Source organism: Simochromis diagramma, unplaced genomic scaffold (assembly GCF_900408965.1).
Source record: "Simochromis diagramma unplaced genomic scaffold, fSimDia1.1 OVJJ01000463.1, whole genome shotgun sequence".
Lineage (NCBI taxonomy): Eukaryota > Metazoa > Chordata > Actinopteri > Cichliformes > Cichlidae > Simochromis > Simochromis diagramma.
In genome coordinates this window covers 110,630-130,436 of record NW_024386941.1, presented here as the reverse complement: position 1 = coordinate 130,436, position 19,807 = coordinate 110,630, and the positions used below count along the sequence as shown (strand labels likewise).

The following is a 19,807-nucleotide window of genomic DNA, read 5'->3' as shown; positions in this document are numbered from 1 at the left end:
ATGCAATACCACAAAATAAAAGCTCAACAATGTAAATATTACACAAAACTCACGTGCTCAATTGAATTTAATAAACAGGTAAATAAAGGAGCCCAATAAGTGAACATCTAAATAAATTAGAATAAACAATTAAGTAAAACCCTGATATAATACAATAAAGTGGCTGTATAAAGACAAAAGCTCTATGTCCAAACAGGCCGATATTTATACTTGAACGAGCCTTAAAAATGCATTTATCAGGTATTTAAATGGTTGCGATTGATTTTCACTCAGGCGATTAGCTCCAAAGTGAGCAAAAAGCTCAGCACCTGTGTGGCGTTTACTGGAACAATGTGAACGTATCCATGGAGAGCGCTGTCGTGACGTAAGCAACAGGTTGAACGGAGCCCCTCGCGGACGCCCAGTGCCCGCACTTCTGTTGTTTCCCTGTCCGGAGCTCGCGCGGCATCATCATCATCATCAGCGGCACACGCGGAGCCGACTGCGTGCATGTGTGTGAGGCTGCGCTGCTGCACGAGACCACTGCAGCATTCGGCTGGTGCCTCAGAACCCATTTTAAAAACTAAAGGCTCAAAACGAGACGGAGAAAACGGACAGCGGCGGGAAAACTGACGTCCTTCAGGTAGGAAAACCTTAATTTATTTGGGGGTTTTTTTTTTACACCGTCATTGGGATTTTACTGCGTTCTGTCATGTCTGTCATGTCAGTACTGGTCACACACAGTGAATAACGGTTTTTATGTCACGAGCCGCGTCCGTGTAACAGCGACTTTATGTTCTGGCCAGCTGAACGATGTCGCGGTGATTGAGCACCGCACTAAATAGGCTGCGTGGTTCTTCTGTCTGCATAATCCTTATATTGAAAGAGCGAAGAAGACCAGTCATAATATTTATAATTTAAGGTATCTATGACTGTGTACATCTAAGCTATGTTTTAATGGGTTTTAATTTCCCACCATGGACTGGGTGTTTCTTGTTGGGTAAGTTCTAGTTTTATTAATTAGAGTAAAACTGGGAACAATGTGGGCAAGAGTAGACCTTCATTTGACTTTAAGTTGTACAGATTATGCAGCACACTTTGTATTTCACGAGTTACAGTCACAAAAATGCATTTCTTTAGTGTGTTTTAGTCAATTTATTCACACATGTCCAGCAGAGACTGCAGGCGAGTCTGAACAGTGCTGTCACATATTAGTGGTTACCGTCAGTGTTGATCTTCAGCTGCTTTTCTTCAGTTTGATGGTTGATTTAGTGGCACATGTTGTGATTGATGGCTGTCAGGCTCTCTCATTGCTATCCCATAGTTCAATACAACTCAGTGCAGTGGCAGGTTCCATTTTTTTCTTTGAGGACTAATATTTAAAGTTGAAATTAAAGCCTAACAGGTAGAAAAGAAGCTGACTGGTCAAAATAAGTTGTAAAAATCTTTTTTTTAGGACATGATTTATGCATCGATGATTTGCTATTAGAACACTCTCTGGTTAAAGATGTTCACTTATGACTGCAAATCTTTTAACTGTGACTGCAGATGTGTCATGAGGACATTTTGAAATGTCACAGGATTATCGAAGATTTGTTTTTCCAGTCGTTTCGTCCTGTACCAGCAGCCTGCACTACAAAGCACCTTCAGCATACCCAGGATGTGTTTCAGATATCTCACTCTGACATCAGCAGTCAGGCTAAACAGCCACACGAAGGTAGGTATCAACTCAGGGTTTATCAATCTAGCTGCGAGCGTGTTCACATCAAAGCGGCAGCGTTGGCAGCATCTGACCAATTACAAACATCAGTGAGTACACAGGAAGCGATGCGGCTGATTCATAAAGGTAAACTGGAATATTAGACACATATGAAGAGGTTAAACTCACAATACAGATGACAGCAACACAGCTGCTGCAGAATAAGCAACAGTGTGAGAGAGGAAATGTTTATTATCAGAGCTGCATGAATGTGTGTGCTTTCAGGGCTTTGGCCAGTATGACTGGAAAGGACTTACCATATTAATAAAGTCTAGCCAATTTGAAGCCGGTAAGGAAATGCAGCAGAACTGCTGATTGTGTAAATTGATACTCATCAGTGTTACGGCTCTGTCATTAACACACAAACAAAACTGAGCGATTACATTAAAATGATGTTTAGATGCGTGTAGGGCAGCTTTATTGTTTCAGCTGCTGCACCAGTGGTGTTAATGGTCTGAGAGCGGGCATATAAATGTTAAATAAAGTGGTTTCTAATAATCAGTTTCTTGTTGATGCTTTTCTCATTGAAGACTTTAGATGATGTTGAAAAACTGATGTTGAAAGACTTCAGACCCGCATCCAGCTTCTTCTGGGAATATTGGTGCTATTTTCCAGCGGATTGATCGGTCTGTAGGAGGTGGTTTCGTACCTTCTGGTCTCTTACCCAGAGCGTTATCTGTGGCAGAGTGGGTTAGGTCTGCAGCATAAGTTGCCGTGTTGAACTAGGATCTTAAACTTGAAAAGCCAGGGTTAAACCTGCACTTGCTTCAATAAGCACCTTATCGTACTCCGTGGTCAGGCCTCAGGTGTGTGCACTCTGTGGTTGTTTGTGTATTTTATAAAGATTCGTTCTATCATCTCTTATTGCTTTGTGAAAATATAGGAAGCAAAGGGTTGCGTCCTCTTAACACTACTGAAGAGAGAAATATTAGCCTCTGTTTCTCTCTCAGGCGTCTGCAGGTTGATGTGAGGATCCTGCCTGAAGCCATCTCATACTCGGAGTGTCTGGGGAGTAAAATTGGCCTCCATCAATGCTCATCCCACTCTGACCTTTCAGCTTCATATTTCTGTACGGGTTTGTGCTGTTTTATCGCAGATTTTTCTTTTAAGCAGCATACAAAGCTTTAATACTGAAATTTTAAGCAGTTTTTCAGTTATACAGTTGGAATTAGAAGTTCCCCCTGTGCATTGTGTTTTTTATGAGGTAATGTGGTGCTTGCTGCAGTGTTATTACTTTAATTTTCAGTACACTTTAATCAGATGGGTTTTATTACAGCTGATGAATTTTCCCACAGCATAGCAGTAAAAACAATTAAAACACTGTGATATCTTTTTCTCACTGAAGGTGTTCAGTGGACGTGGTGATCATTCTCTCAGCAAAATGTGTAACAGATACGATGGTCCGTGTTTTTTAATATGAAACTAACACTGCTGGAGCTGTGGACCAGCACAGCTCTTAACCTTTTTAAAATAAATCTACTTTTTTCCAGCTTATATTCGTGTTTTATCAAAGTTCAACACACATTTACCGTTGCCCATCCAAACATTCATCAGGAATTGTTGAATTTCTGTCTTTGACAGATGCACCAATGAGTGCTCTACATGCGCTTTCATACACGCATTAAACAAACTGGGCTTCCTGTACAGATCGGTGAGTGGATTGGACTTTCTATAACAGGAAGATGTAAATGTGAGGTGGAAGATGGAGGGTGCTGTAGTAGGGCTGGGCCATATCATACCGTTCACAGTAATACCGCTATAATGTTGGGCAACGATAAGAAAATTAAATATCGTGATAGAATATGGGTAAAACACGCATGCGCAGTGCCTTTGTTTTCATACGCACATGGCGGCAAAAGCATGGCGGCGACAGAGAATGAGAAGGGAGAAAGCGGATCGTTGAATGAAACGGATGAACCAGAACTGGTTTGTAAAAATGCTGCAGCTTCACTGGTGTGGAACTGGTTTAGCTTTCGTCCGTCAGATACACAACAAAGCACTATTTTTGGTAGAGCATGCTAGCAGGCCGTCGTTATTACCGTGTTTTTTTTTTTTTTTTTTTTGGAAAATACGGCACACTTAAAATCAATCCTTTGATTTTTCTGAAAATCGACAGAGCCCCTTATAATCCCGTGTGTCTTATGTATGAATTCAGGTTGTGTTTACTGACCTCGAAACGATTTTATGTGGTACAAATCTGTCAAATGTTTTAGTACGACTTTGCTGAGCTACGAACCAGCACCGCTCGATGGATTGTCGGAGCATTACGGCTATCGTAGGCAGGAGCCTCGCGGAGTGATACGTACTGTGGTTCAACATAATGGTACCGTATTGTGTGTGTATAACCTCTTTTTAAGTTTTGTGGATATTATACATGGTTATGCTGAGGATATGTCGGCCAATTTCCACTGGAAATGCCTTTTGGTTAAACTGTCAGCGAGGAATTTGCATTTTCACTGTTACATTTTTATATAACTTTAATGCACATAAAAAACAGCTGCTTGTTAAGTGGAAATACATTGATGTTTTGGTTTTTTTTTTTGTTTTTTTTTTTTTGCACTAATAAAGTTGTGGAGTTGTAAAGTGTTTTGTCTAGTGTCAGTTATATCATCAGTCATATTGTTATCGCAAATTTTCAAATGTATATCGTGATAAATATTTTTGGTCATATCGCCCTGCTCTACTCTGTAGTATTTTGATGTAGAAGATGATAATCTGCAGGCACTCAACCCAGAGTGTGTGTTTAACCACACTCTGGCAAGCATGCAGGTACTAACATCCAAAAAAGAAAGCTTAATGATGACATTAATGTTATTCAAAATATTTGCTCTAGAATACTTTCTGCAATTTTAACCACAAATTTTTGACTGTTAAGCTTTGACAGCAGAAGCCTGATGGTTGTAGCTGTTGCTGTTGAGCTGTGCTGTGATGGTGTTTGGACAATGAGTGAACAGCTGATTGTGCTGGATACAGAGGGCTGCTTTGTCTTAGCTGTACAGTCTCTCCTGCTCACTCATCTGCTGAGCTACAGTGTCTTCTTTTTCTGTGTGGCACACACAGAGGCTTTAAAGATTGATATACTGTATTTGTGCAACTTTACTGTTGACATTTTGGTTTTTTGGTGCTTATTTTAGTATGTTTAGTATGGTTTTGTCTGAATTTGCTATGTACTAGTTAAAAACAAAACTGGCAAAAGTATACAAAAGAAATGGAAACATTTATGTGAAATCTGGCAGATTAACAAGAAAAACACATTTATGAAAATGGAAAATTACACAAAAAAACCTGACATTTACAAGCCAACTTGCAAATTTACAAGGAAATTTACAGAGTTGGGAAAACATGACTAATATATGAGAGGAAAAAAAAAAAATGTTGTCTTGTAAAATTGCCAGTTTTTCTCCTAAATTTCCATCTGAGGGCTTTACTTTTTTTTTTCTCTCCATTTTTAGCCCCTTGAATTCTTTTCCTTAAATTTCCCTAATATAACATTGTAAAATTTTTAACTTTACATAAAATAAATATTACATTAAAAAATCACCTGAGTTATAGGGGTGAGCCTCAAAACTATGTCATGGTATTTCAAAACAGTTTATGATAATGATATTTCTGATGGTATATAAAAAAAAAAAAAAAAAATTTAATGATGTTTTATGGATGCTCGCGGGCAGTAGCATGTGTGAGTGTACAAAAAGCATTTTCCTTCTTTTCCGATGAGCTACTGTCACTGATGACACACTTCCTGATTTGAGGTGTGAATCGAGGTGCCAGCAGCAGCGCTGTAGTGCAGTAGTATTGACACAGCATTATATCCAGTAACACAGCATAAGTCAAATGTAAGCACAAAAGCAGCCTAGTTGGTGTTTTGCCAGGAACGTTTCTGTATAAAATAACTCCTTTAAACGCTTCAGTTCAACAATAACAAAACTATGTTCACTTTGTAACACTTCAGGAGTTGCACAACACTGTCACATAATAAAACCTGGGATGTTGTGTCTTGGGTTGAGCTTTTTAATCAGCTGCTTAGAGCCCTGCTTTTCCACCATGTGACCACATTGGTAATTTGCACACAGTTTGGTCCTCCTGTTATATGAAGTGCACTTAGCAAAGCTCAGTGGACTTATGTGTTACCCTTCGGGTCACACATCGCCAGCTGCTTGCATCTCCTCCATCGTTGTCTGGTTTTAGTCTGTGTTGTGCTTTTTCATCCCCAAGTGGTGAAACAGCAGAAACTGTTTTCTTACATTTTTATTTTTTTATTTTTTTTTTAATCAATTTGTAGGTGCTGAATTGTCATTAGAGGCTCATGCGGCCCTTGCTGTCAGACATACTTGGGCTTGTCTTGTTGTGCGCACTTTGGAACATGAATACATGCCATTGCTATAGCAACAATATTTTATTAAGTCAGTGTTATCGCAGAAGATATCATGGAAGGGCACAGCCCTACTAAAGCACCAACTGCTGTACAGAGACATAAAACAGCCTTTTTCTTTCACATATTTGAAGTGTCAGTCACAGGCTGTGTGAGAGAAATCAGGCAGGAAATGAAAATCTAGAAAGAACAAGATGTGCAGATGTCTCTATCAGGAACATGTTGACATTCGCCTCCACACTGTCTGCACATTTAGTCGCAATGTTTTTCCTCCACCTCCACCTTTTCCTCCTCCTCCTCCAGTCTTGTGTGTTTTGCTGCATCATGTTTTACAGATGAAGTCACTCTGTACAGGCAGCCTTCAGCTCTGTGATTGCATTTTTCATCCCCAGCAGGCCTCTCTTCGACTTTACCCCCAGTCTTGGACCACTTGCAGTCAGCTCTACTGCTGGGTGTCTCCAGCAAAAAGAGCTGTGCATTGGGACTGCTGTAACGCATTTGTTTTCTCTTAGCCTGTGTCATTAAACAGGAACAACAAAAAGAAGACACGATTTCCTTGTTTGTCTTTTGTGAAACACTTTTTTTTAAATCTATTAAATATTCTTTTATTGCCAATATTTGAACTAATGGCAGTATAGTTTAAACATTTAGTCTCTTGGGTGTCTCTAGCAGCTGTCAACTGATTTATATGTCAGAAACTTAAATTGTATTTCCTTATGCCTGCATGTGAATGCTTTAGCTCAGTGAGTAAAGTTGTTAGCTTAGAAATGAAGTCTACAAATCACTACGTTAACAAATGACTAGCCCCCAGCACAGCTGTTTGGACAGCCAGATGCTACATACGGTACCAAGATATTTGTCAGTGTTTGTGGGTAATCTGACATTAGCCAGGAGAAAGCGAGGTTTGTCTAATGAAACCTGTCTGAGAAAACAGGAGTTTGACCTGGCTAATAATTAGTTTCATGTTACATTACTCACACGAATACAGCTGCACTGAAAACCCACAAATATGTGCCCCTATCTGCCAACAAGACGAGGACGACAAACAGAAATGTTACAATAACATTTTCAGAAGCTATTATGACGTTTTGCAATTTTTCCGACTGCCTTTGAAGAGAATCACTAAGCTTGTCTTCCATTTCCGATGGTCAGCAGCATCACAAAAATCCCAGCTTTTGTAACTAAAGTAACAAATAAAAAATCCAAATATAGTCTGACAAAGAACTTCAACTCGTGCAAAAACACATTTCCTGTTGTCACTTCGGTATCTGAGTTTGCATGACCGGAATGGAAACGCAGATTCCAAAAGTAAATACACAGCCTTTACTTGCAAGAATACAAAAGTTCATAGAAGAAGGCAGCTAAATAAATTTCAGGCAGAGCGCACACAAGAAGACAAACAAACTTTGACAAAGACTAAAGGGAAGAACATGGCTGTAAATACACAAACACAAGGTAATCAAAAGGTCGCACACAGGAGAACACAGCTCAAACTAATCAATACATTAACTTCTGGGAACTAAAACTAATAGAAAAGCACAAGAGACCAAATAAAACAGGAACTAAAGTAACAGGGGTGCAGGAAATTGTCACGGTCCTGGGCCGGTGACCCAGTGTTTTGAGTTTCTTGTGTCTCTGAGTTTTTGTATTATGCTCTTAGTTCTTTGTTGCCCCAGTTTATTCTATAGTCTAGCGTCTTACTTTGGTTTTCTTGTATTCTGTTTAGTTTCTGAGTATTTAGTAGCTGCCCTCTGTGTCTCTTTGTTGTTGTTCTGTTTCTTAGTTGCTCTGTCTCCCCTAGTCAAGTCTGCGTCTGTGCTACTTCCTGTTTTACTTTGAAGGTCTGTGTCTCATGTGAGTGTATCCTACTTTGCTTCCTTGCCTCGTCAGTTCTGATTTCCCCCAGCTGTGCTCTCCTTCTGTGTCTCATTCCCCTTGTTATTTCCCAGTGTATTTAAGCCCTGTGTTTCTGTGTCAGTGTCATGATCTCCCTCATGCTGTGTGTTTCTCCCTGTGGTTCCCTGTTTTGTTAAGGATACTCAACCAAATACAAAGAAAATTCAGAGAATCAAATATAAATAAAATCCATAAACACTAACCAAAAACTAGAATTCTAGAAAAATAAAACATCATAATACAGAAATAATAATGTAAAATGGTAAATGGCCTGTATTTGTATAGCGCTTTACTTAGTCCCTAAGGACCCCAAAGCACTTTACACATTCAGTCATCCACCCATTCACACACACATTCACACACTGGTGATGGCAGCTACATTGTAGCCACAGCCGCCCTGGGGCGCACTGACAGAGGCGAGGCTGCCGGACACTGGCGCCACCGGACCCTCTGACCACCACCAGTTAGGCAATGGGTGAAGTGTCTTGCCCAAGGATACAACCGGCGGGGCTCGAACCGGCAACCTTCCGATTACAAGACGAACTCCCAACTCTTGAGCCACGATCGCCCATTTACATTCATTTAATGTAAATGAAAAGAAATCCAAATCAATCTAACATTCTTCAGTAAACAGTAAATAAAACCAAAGTCTCTAAAAACATAAAAATACATAAAACTCATTAGAACATATGATTCTCAACAATAACACCAAAATACACAAAAGCTCTGAATGATATAACGTAAGGCATCAAAACAAAGTCACAGAGCGTGACAGCCACCTCGTTGCATAGACTTTGTAAGCAATCGCCTCTTCCTGAAAACTAAACTTCAAATCAACCTACAGGAGGTTCATGCATTTAGTTAACACAATGATCCCGGGCAATCACACTTAACAGAGGTGTTTATATCTTCCTGGTATTTCTGGCTATATAGTAAACAAAACTGGGTTTACAGAAAATGAACCACATTGGTGATTTTTCACGTCAAAATATTTTCTATGCAGGAAAAATCCCAACAATATTGACTTCAGTAAAGCAGCTGTTTTATTAATAAAAGTGGTTCTGTGGTTTTCTGATAATCTCAGCTGACCTGCTTTACATTTCCACTTCTAATATTCCCTAAAGGGACCACTGAAGTTTAGCCTGATGCATATTAACGCCCTGAAATCACAGTTGTTTGTTTACAGGAGCAACAAGCATTAACTGGTTTAGAGGGCACTTCAGATTAAACAGAAGATCTATGTTGTGTTTTTATCTAATAACTCTTTGTTCTCAGTAATGCAATGCATGCTTTTTAAATAATATATCAGGTTAGTTTATAATCGTTTCATTTTTGATTCAGCTCACACAATATACTCCTCAGTGTTTTGGTGCCCCAGGCAGGTTATGATTTGTCCTCATTAACCATTTGCCCCACCTGTGGCACCTCCAATCAAAGACACATGGCTCAAGTCGCTGCATTAAATTACGTTTGGCACTGGAAAGGAAATCCAAACATCATGGCTAAGCAGTAAATCTGTCTCACTGGTTTCACTGCATTCATCCTCATCTGTTAGAGCATGCCTCCTGTGAATAGGCTCCATATTTCCAGTGTTACCAGAGGTAATAGTGTAATTTTTGGGAGCAGCCAAAAATCTGGTCAGATGTATTGACGGCAAGCAGCAAAGTGAAATACAACAGATTACTAACCTCTTCTTTATCCAGCAACCTCAGTTCCCCACATGATCTTGAGATTAACCGATATATGCACTCCACTCTAGCAAACCTGCTTTGGTGTCAAAGATGCTACTTAAATGCTAAATTATTATTGATCAATTATTCTTGGGTACCCAAGTCTTTCTCACATAGCTGTTATAGAGATGCTCAGGGAACCGTCTGAGCAGGAGAGTTGCTTTAACATTAAAATGTATCTTTACATTTTGAAGAAACTAAAAAGAGACACAAGGACGCAAACCTGCCAGGACTAAGGTTTGCAGGATTGCTGAGAAAATTATACAGACCCACATGTATTAGCACTGGAGCACATTTGACACAATTGATATGTGGAAAAAAAGTTGGCACTTAATGACTGTTTGCAAGTTATGATGCCTACATTTGCATGTGGCAAGCTTGATATTCATAGATATTCATGTTATCATCATTTTATGGGGTAAACTCCTACAATCACTGATTATTTTTCTATGGTCAGTATCAGTTTTTTTGGAGCACCTCAGAGGTAAATACTCTGCACTCAGCAGCTGGAAACAACAAAACAATCAGTACGACACAATGACTGTGTGTCAGCATAATGCCAATACTAATGAAGCTGTAAGTAAAGAGATCTCTAATGGAAAACAAAGCTGTGACTCTCATAAATGTCCTGGTGTCATAGTAAATCTACACACAGCTGCAAAACATTTAAATACGCATGTTAAATTATTTTGGCAGCATACTATCCACAGAGTAAATTTCTTATTGATCACACTTTAGATAAATTTAGACTCTTGTGTACAACATGAGAGCAATTGTTAGAAGTCTAAGTACAAGTAAGAAGGTCCTTGAGTGATAACTTTGTCCTTTGTGTTTGCCCTAAATATCAGGCCTTTGGTCTCAGCAGAGGAGAAGGCCGACCTTGTTTGCTAAACTCTTTCAATGATTTGTCCTTTTGGGAAACTGGAGCAAAGTTTTTTTTTTATTTTTTTTTTTTTTTTTTTTTTTTTTTAATGTTTTGAAAACTGGAACACTCGTGTAAATCATAAGAATGCTTCCTGATGTTTTTCTGGGTCAGTAGGATCTGCTGTAACTGCAAGGTTTATATATAATTAATAAGTCCTTATTTAATCATGTGCAATGTTGATGATGACGTCTCGTTTCTACTGGTGGTGCTTTGCAAAGGTTCTCTGTAGTAACAAAATGTGTGTCGATTGAATGTGATTTGTATACGTTATGGTCACTTTAAAAATGCTTTTTATTATGCGTTAAAAATATCACGAGGAAATCATGGTTAGATATGCTAAGATGATGTGTTCTAGGTTTTCCAGCTAATTGGAAAACCATTAGGTGTAAAAATTTAGGCTATAGTGAAAAATGCGCACCAGAATTTCTTCTCCATTCACTGGTTTTCTGCAGTTCATTGCTGCTGATTTGGTCTAAGGCCTGCTGTTAAACACCTGCTGCTTAAACTGTATTATTATAACATCCACATCAGATCCTAAGCCATCTTCATCCTTAACGTTAAAGCATTTCTCCATCATTAACATCATTAACCTGGGCACACACTATGCATTTTTTTTTGGGGCGGTGGGTTCAGTCGCGTTATTCAGCTCCAGCTCAAACTGTACGACTGAATGGCAGGGGTTAGAAGTTTGTAGGTCACGATGCATGTTCTCACACTATACGGCCCGATGCTCCGATGTGACTTGAGTGCTCACATTGTGCATCTATACACAACTGCACACACGCTGAACTGGCGTGCTGCTCCGTCTTTTTCACTTCCATTTCTGTGTTTGCGTATGCGCAGTGTGAGAGGTTGCGTTAAATCGGCCCGTGGCACTGCTTCCACAGTGCGATACCCTCACGAGGGGCGACCAGGATTGTGACCATACGATTGCTGATTGGGAGCTGGTCGTGAGGTGTTAATCGCTTCTCATTACCCCATGTATACTACACGATGCACAACACACGATTAAGGCGAAACTCGGGCCGATCCCCAAAATGGTCACATGACTGGAAAATCGTCTCAAAATGGGCCCAAACTCTCACAGTGTATGCCCAGCTTTATTTATTTCCGGGTCTGAATGCGGTTTCATTTTCTAAAGCCAAACAAACATGAGGCACCGCTGAGAGGTAAAAATGGTCCAGGCTTTTTCAGCTCCAATAAAATGTAGTGTAGCTGTTCTAACAGGTGTTACAGTAAAATTTAACGTCCAGGCATCCATAAAGATTAATACCCACACTGAAATTTCAATCAGCCTGAGAGGGATTGAATTCTTAGGCTTAAGAATATTTGATATCTGGGATCCAGTGAGCCTTCTGGCTGTAGTGTACACCTCGTGTTTTAAAAACTTACAGATCTGCGACTGAGAATGGCCACTAACTAGTTTTGGTAGGAGCTCATGACAAGATAAAAAAACAAGAGTCTCATCCAACCTGAAGCAGGATTAATACATCATCACTTAATATGTATTAAGTGTGTGTAGGGTAGAGTATTAACCCCTTTGTTCACGCTTTAATGCCTGAACATTAGATCTAAAATGAAGCCTGACAAGGCATCACAACATCGACCTTATCAACAAAACAGAAACCACATTTCTTTGCTGTACAGAACTGTGCTGACGGGTTTTAGGTGTGTCGGAGCGTCTTAGTTAAAAACTGTTGTTTAGAGACGCTCGGTCCCCTTCAGACAGCAGCACATATGGTGAGGTTCCCACCTTTCCTGCTGTCACTGGGATCAGAGCAGTGCTGCATGTCTGAAGCTGTGTCAAACACAGACTCTTTACCTGCGTCGTGTTGTTCCTGTGGCGCTGCAGCAGTTCAGTGATTACAGCTGTTTCAGGGTTCGACGTGACCGTGACCAGGTGCATTAGGCTGACATTTAAAATGAAAATGGCAGACAGGAACACCCTCCTTCTGTTTTCTCTCCTTTTGACCAAAAAAGGCAGTGTTGGTTGTCTGCAAGGATGATAAATGTGAAACTATAGAAGGGTATAGTCAAATGTTATGGAAACTATGCTAAACTTCTAAATCTTCCATGTTAAATAAGATTTAAAATAAGTTAACAAGGAAATAATTCAGACATACCATAGTGTGACAGAGTGATCTGGGATGTTTAAGGAGCGAGAAAAGTAAAGAGCTGCAGGACTAAATAACGAAACGAGAGCGTCGTTGTGAAACAAAACGCACAGCTCTGAGAACTTTATCTGACTTACCTGTCTTTACACATCAAACTACAGCCTTACTGACAAACAGTTTTTTACAACACCTGAAAGTAAAAAGTTGGTGCTGTAGTGTCGTTGTTGATATAGTGTGCATAAATATAAATAGAAAAGTGTGTGGGCAGGTGAGGTGACCTCAGCTGAAGTTTTTTTTTTTTTTGCCTGTGGCCAAATAAAGTGCTGTCCATGCGTGCAGTTGGATGTCCTGCAGCTAAGGCACTGGCCACAATCCAAAATCTGCACTGAGACAAAGAGGAACTGACAGATGGATAGGTGATGGGGGAGAATGTGGAAGGAAAACTGTGTCAAGACAAAGAAAGAGAGCCAAGGAAGGAGAGGTTGGCATAAAGATTGAAAAACCTCAGCAGCACATTTTCCCGTGAACCACTTTTGTGCGTCCTCACTCTTTGGACAGCGAATTTATCCTCCTAAATTTAACAAGTGCACCCTACTTTTTACCTCAGGAGCTCAGGTAGTGCTCTCATCACGTCACAACCTGCCTCACATCTGACGCACTTTAGGTCCTAAACCCAGCAACAGACAGAAGAAAAAAACACTTTTATCGGGTGTTAAAACTTTCTGACAGGCTGTGGGTTGAGAGTAACTTTAGACAACAATGGTTTAGTTATGTAAGCCTATAGAAACAGAGCTGTCTGCAGAGTGAAGGGAGACAGTCTGTGGACTAAAATACCAATTAATCCTTCTGCAATTTAACTGTTAGCAGTAAGCCGGTCCAGATAAACAGCTGCTGGTGTGAATCCATTGCGGTGCCTGTAGACGATTAGTTGTTTATTTATTTATACTTTTTATTATTACTCCCATTGGCTGTGACACAAAGCTCACAAGTCATTGGTTACTCAGAAGGTTGGAGGTCCGATCCCTGGCTGCTTCAGTCTGCATGTCAAATATTCTTGAGCAAGTTACAAACCCCAAGTTGTCCTCCGATACGTCCGTCAGAGTATGAATGTGTGCCAATATTAGATAGAAAGCACTTAAGTAAAAAAAAGCAAAGAAAAAAGTGCTTGTATGAATGGGTGTGAAATGATATAAAGCACTGTGAGTGCTCGAGTAGAGTAGGAAAGCGCTATATAAGAACCAGCCCATTTACCACACTTTAAAACAACTAAACTAAAAATAATAAAAGATGGTACAAAAAGGGTCATTTGAAAGTGATGTCTAAATTTCTGCAGTTCCACACATACATGTTTGATCCATTAGTACACGTGTTGCATGGATTTCCTGTGTTGGCACAAACCTCCCAGTTAAGGCAACCACACTTATAAATGAATGAGTCATAAAACATGTGCTCCCCGGACAGTTGATGAATAATGGCCAAAACCATTTAGTTGTTCTAGGCCAGGGGTGGGCAATTCCAGCACAACACATTCAGTATCTCAGGTTTTGCTTGAATGACAGCATGTGGGTGCTGACTCCCTCGCCAGATATTTACATTTCCTGTTTTTATATTCCGCGTCTCTCTGAATGTACTATGTGCTCACTGTGAACTGCACAATTCACTGAGTGTGGGACAGAGGACTCTGTGTGCTTTTATGTTCTGTACATAACAGCTTTGATGACGCCTAATCGTGGTTTCCCTCTCACACTTTCACCCTGTCATTTCCTCACTCTCCCCTTTATCACTCCATCTGGTCCTTTCTTGTTTGCCCCACCTTCCATCATCCTCTTCACTGCAGTAATAATATCTGATGTCACAGTTGCCATGGGAGCTGTGCGATAAGTTTGCTGGTCGTCTAGTAACAGACTTCAGTCACAAAAATTAAAATGGAAATGACAAACAACAAACTGAACTGTGCACATTTTAAGATGGGGATATGTATGTAGTATAAAATATATTGCTTATGTTAGCATGTTTTAATAAAGTACTATCATCTTATTTCACCTATTTCCATTTTGCAAGCAAAATGTAAAGAAATGAAGGGTTGCTCAGTGCTTACTGCACATTACTGTGTGGTATAGAGCAGAATAGTTTTGGCTGAAATGAATTGCACGTCAGGAATTTCAAACCTGGTTGTAAATTTCTTGAGCTACTGTTTTCATTCTTGTGGAAGAAGCTGTCTTATCAGATCCAGGAACAAATCTAATTTTTAAATAAATCCATCAATTATGTCCACATTAGGGCTGCAGTAGCACCAGGTGAAATGGGATTTTCTAGATGTCCTTCACCACAAAACAGCTGCACTTCAATGCCATATTTAATCTATTGAACGAGGTTTACATCGGGTTTCCTGCAACTTTTTGGGTGCCCAGAAAACCTCCAAAGGCAGGTGTCAAGAATCACCCTTATAAGACATATGAACCACCTCACCTGGCTCTATTTGAGATGAAGGAGCTCCAAACTCCTCAGCTATCTGTGGAGGGCTGTCCACACAGAAGTGATGCAGGAAGCGGCTTCCAGTAACTTGAAGTAATGTCATGTGAAATAACAGCTTGCAGTGTGAAGTGAGTCCGTTCTTGTGTTTGTATGTTAAGGCTGAGGAAACTCTGTCACTTCATTCTTTTGGGTTGCTACTCACAGCTCGTGACTGTGAACGAGGTGCAGCTTTACAGCGATGCTACTCCAATCCCCCTGAAAAATTGCTGCCATTACTCTGTCTTTAGGGGTAGATGGAGAGAGAGAGACTTGTTCTTCTTCTGTGGGTGTAGTTCAGTCGTTCTGCTCCAGATGTGGCGTGATAGATTAGCTGAGCATGTAGGACATTTGATTATCATAAATCACATGTTTGAGCTGTAGATCAAATACAGGTCAGTGTGTATTTCTGTGAGCTGATCTGCATCTTCTGGGTTACTTTAAGCAGGCCACAGTAATGAAACCAGGACACTCACACGCTCTGTCTTGCTGAGTCTACTCTTCCTGTGAATACATTTTAAATTGAGCTTTCTTTTCTCCCCCTTAGGTAAAGAGTTTGGTGGCCAAAAATCCAGCTTTTCCCCTCTCGCTGTCCTACATGTCTTCTCTCCTTTTCTGTCTCTCCCTGTGATGCTGGGCTGGGGCTGACTGTATGCCCGTGACCAGACTGAAGCTGGGGAAGCTAAAGGTGGTGCGGCGGCAGCTGCTGCAAAGGTACAAAACACCATCACCATTACACTCACTGTGGTACATACAGACTGTAGTTGAATAGTCCAAAAAATGGCCTCTAACCTCTTTTTTTTCTTAGTCATCTTTCCTTGATCTTGAAGGAAACATTGTAAGTTAATATAGCTTCTAATCATTATTTACCAAGGTCCGGTGGATTTAGAGAAAGCATTTAATGGAAGCCAAGAAGTGAACTGTGGTACTTCATGAGGAAGTCATGGAAAAAGTTAGGGCAGAGAAGTGTGTGTGATGGTGATGCAGGACATGTATGAGGACAGTGGTGACAGGACAGGCTGACTGATGAGGTCAGGTCTCTGAAATATGATGTTTGCAGAGATCAGGTGGAAGAGAGCCTGGAGAGGTGGAGGTGTGCACAGGAGAGACGCTGGGCAGAAGATGTTTAAATGAGAAGGAGACAGATGGAAAAGTGAAGATGCGAGGAGCAGAGATGGTGAAGGAAGATGAGTTTAAATAGCATGGGTCAACCATGCAGAGCAACTGACAGTAAACAAGTAAGGCGAACAGGCAGGGTGGAGACATGGTGGGGACGCATGTTAGAGGCAATTTTTGACACAGGAATAGCAGCAAGTGTGAATGGGAAGGTTTACAAGATGGTAGTGAGACTTGCTATGATGTTTGGGACTGACAAAAAGACAGGAAGTGGAGAGCAGGGCTCGCAAAATCACCAGCCCGACGTCCCGGGGCTAGCGATTTTGCGAGCCCTGGAGAGGCTGAATATGTTAAGATTTTCATTGGGAGTGACCAGGATAACTTTAGAGTACATCAGAGAGACAGCTCAAGCTGAGCAGTTTAGAGATGAAGAAAGAGAGGCAAGGCAACCTCAGCAGCAGCAGCTTTTTATGAGGGTTTAACAGAGCCTGCAAAGTTAAAAATAAAACACATCCAGAAAATGTAAACAGCAGACAGGGTTAGCCTAAAGTAGCTTGAATGGAGTGTCCTGAATTATTTTTACACACTGGTACAAAGAGGCATTCAATAAAACCAAATACACCCTGATTTCAAATCTAGAATTTAGACCATTTTAATTGTCATTGGTTCCTCGGGGCTGAACTTAATTTGTTTTAAAGTATCAGAAAATAACTTTTCAAACATCCTGTCTGTACACGATGAGCTTTACACTGTTTTCATGGAGGACTGTTCGATCTAAAGTATGACCATCTGTACAGGATGAGTCACACAGCTTATTTATGTACCGAGATAACCTGAATGCATCATCTAAACTGTGCTATTTTCCTGTGTGTTTGCTGTAGGAAATGTTTGTTGCTGGCAGTTTGTTGATTTCAGTAAAATCTCGAGCAACCAGCACATTGTCCTGCAAAGATTTATTAATTTTCAATCTTAGTGAATCTGGGTTTTCACTCAACATTATTTTGATTAGATTATTTCACACCCTGCACTACATTTCCAGCTCAGTATTTTCATGTTGGAGTACCTTTGTATGAATCATAGATTAAAATAATGCTTTTTCATCATATCAGTTGGACACAGTATAACACAGTGGTCACAGGATCATTAAACATGCTGTCACGATTTGAAATACTGTGTACATCCTCACGTTTATGTGCTTTTCTTTTCTGGTTTTTCTTTTTTGAGTCGATGCTCTTGTGTTTTTAGTTTTCTTTTACTCTTTATGCTGTAAGGGCCATCGACTTGTCAGGGGCTGCAGATGTAAAGCTAAATCTGGCACATCTATACATTGACCCTTACTGTGCATGATCCCTTTTTTTTTTTTTTTTTTTAAACATTTGAAAACAAACCTTCTGGGCCTCGATGCTTCAAAGACGAGCCCTTTTAGCTCCTGTCTTGTCCTTCCTGACTCTCTTCTGTCCCTTCCGGCAAACAAAGGTTTGAACAGTAGGTGGGTGGAAGGCCAAGATTTGGGGTGGGGGGGCAAAGAGACCAGTCTGAAGCCTGTTCCTTTGGATAGCAGAGGTTACCTGCCCATAGGCTTTGTCCATGTTCTATATGAAGATGACATGGCAGAAAAAAACATAAATGTCCAGTTTAACACTTCTCAGAAATGACAGTAAAGTGTGTTGCTCAAAGCCTATTTGTAATAAAATTGTAGGAGTACAGTTCATTCATAACATGTATTTAATATGTTGAATGCTGTATTTAGGAAAGTGTCATCCTGAGTGTTTTTGTATCTGTATCAGGTATGAACACCAGCCATTTGTCTCCTGCCTGGCTGGCCTCTACGGCTGCCAATGGAGACGATACCAAAGAGCCCGGGCACAGCCGGGAGAGTGCTGCTGCAGCAAGGTACACACACACACACACACACACACACACACACACACACACACACACACACACACACACACACACACCGACCGTCTGCAACAAGCAGATTGTTGGTTAGTTTGCTGATTGTGCAAAGAGTATTGATTACCCAGCCGGTTCTCCTCAGTCTGGCCTGCTGACTCTGACTGCTTTTTCTATGAAAAAATATCAGTATGTGCATACGCTCTGTCAGCTGGTTTTAATATTTAGTGGTTCTATTTGCACCTGGTAATAAAATACGTCCTCAGCATCAGGGAGTTTGTGCTCCAAATATGAATGTAAACCTTTTTTACCCCGAGAAAACAAGTTCGCCTTTAAACTGTTTAACATCTTCACCAGGAGCTAGCGGAGTATGATGCATATATATTTGATTTTTTTTCTTTTGTGGAGTAGAAATGGGATGTTTGATTGAACTTCTGTGTGTTTTACAGGTGGAGTGTGGCAGCTTTGGCCTCCTGATCCTCACCTTTTTCCTGAGTTTTGTGTTCCTCTATTTCTGGAGTGAAGCCCAGAACGACTACAATGACTTTGACTGGTTCGTACTGAGCACACTGACAAACACTGACAAGTGCTCACACATTAATGTTTTGCCTCTGGCACATATGTCTGGAGAGGAAACCTTTACTCTCTATTTTCCAACTGATTGGCAAATGGTTGCTGAAGGTTGCTGGCTGTTGCTGGGTGAAATCAGTCCCAAACAAGGTTCTGGACCAAAAACCTTTGCAATGGCTTTGGTCGCTAGAAGATTGTCACTTTTGCCCATAGTTTGCATTAAAAACACAGATGACATGTCTGCAAACACTCAAGCAGTAGAGAAAATGCAAACTAGTAACTGAGAATGTTTGCCTTCAAAGTAAAAGTTGTCCCTTATTGCTGAAAGAAAAATGTCACAAAAGATGCAACTTTTACTTTGAAGACGTCTCCATTTCTGGGTTGCATTGTACGCTTCAGTTTCACAACCGCTCATCAAGTGTTTGTTGTAATTTTTAGTGCATCCATTGTTTTATGTGATGGAGTTGGGATGTAGCCATAAGGGTAGAGCTGTTTGGAGGAAATAAAGTTGAAAACCAATCGTCAGTGAAACGTTTTCCAGAGTTAGAAAAAGACAACTTGAGCAGCTGTAACTGTCATAAAGCATTTGAATCTCCCACAACATTTGTTCATAAGTCTAAGTACACTCATATGCACTGATTCATGAGCAAGACACACATCTTGGGAGTTCATTCAATCGTCACTGATTTTCACACTTTGAACTTGTATTGAAAGATGCAACACAATACTACGTTAACTGGTTATTTTTTTTGTAACAAAACCTACCTGGTTAGGACTCAAAGAAAACATTGTTTAAGTAAAAAATACAACTGTTGCTGCTTTTAAAGAGCTTTTCTGTTCCAGCTTCATCCATCTGGTTAAACATGTGCTCCACACACAAAATATGCATAAAACACATCACTTACAGATTCATGACAACTGTCTCCAGGAAATGTTGCG

The 19,807-nt window shown here is 40.3% G+C and overlaps 1 protein-coding gene across 4 annotated transcripts in view; it reads left to right on the top strand.

Annotated features, from left to right (window-relative positions):
- The first annotated feature begins 306 nt into the window (after positions 1-306).
- gdpd4a (glycerophosphodiester phosphodiesterase domain containing 4a) overlaps positions 307-19,807 on the top strand; it is a 41,050-nt gene continuing 21,549 nt past the window's right edge. Inside the window, exons 1-6 of one of the 4 annotated variants that reach the window (XM_040037560.1) lie at positions 308-622; positions 1,528-1,696; positions 2,689-2,813; positions 15,834-16,000; positions 18,190-18,295; positions 18,748-18,851. In XM_040037560.1, coding sequence (XP_039893494.1) covers positions 15,939-16,000; positions 18,190-18,295; positions 18,748-18,851 — 272 coding nt within the window. In that variant the 5' untranslated portion in view covers positions 308-622; positions 1,528-1,696; positions 2,689-2,813; positions 15,834-15,938. Of the gene's footprint in view, positions 623-1,527; positions 1,697-2,688; positions 2,814-15,833; positions 16,001-18,189; positions 18,296-18,747; positions 18,852-19,807 lie in introns of all 4 variants that reach the window. The other 3 variants (XM_040037561.1, XM_040037562.1, XM_040037558.1) reach the window with 3 other exon arrangements.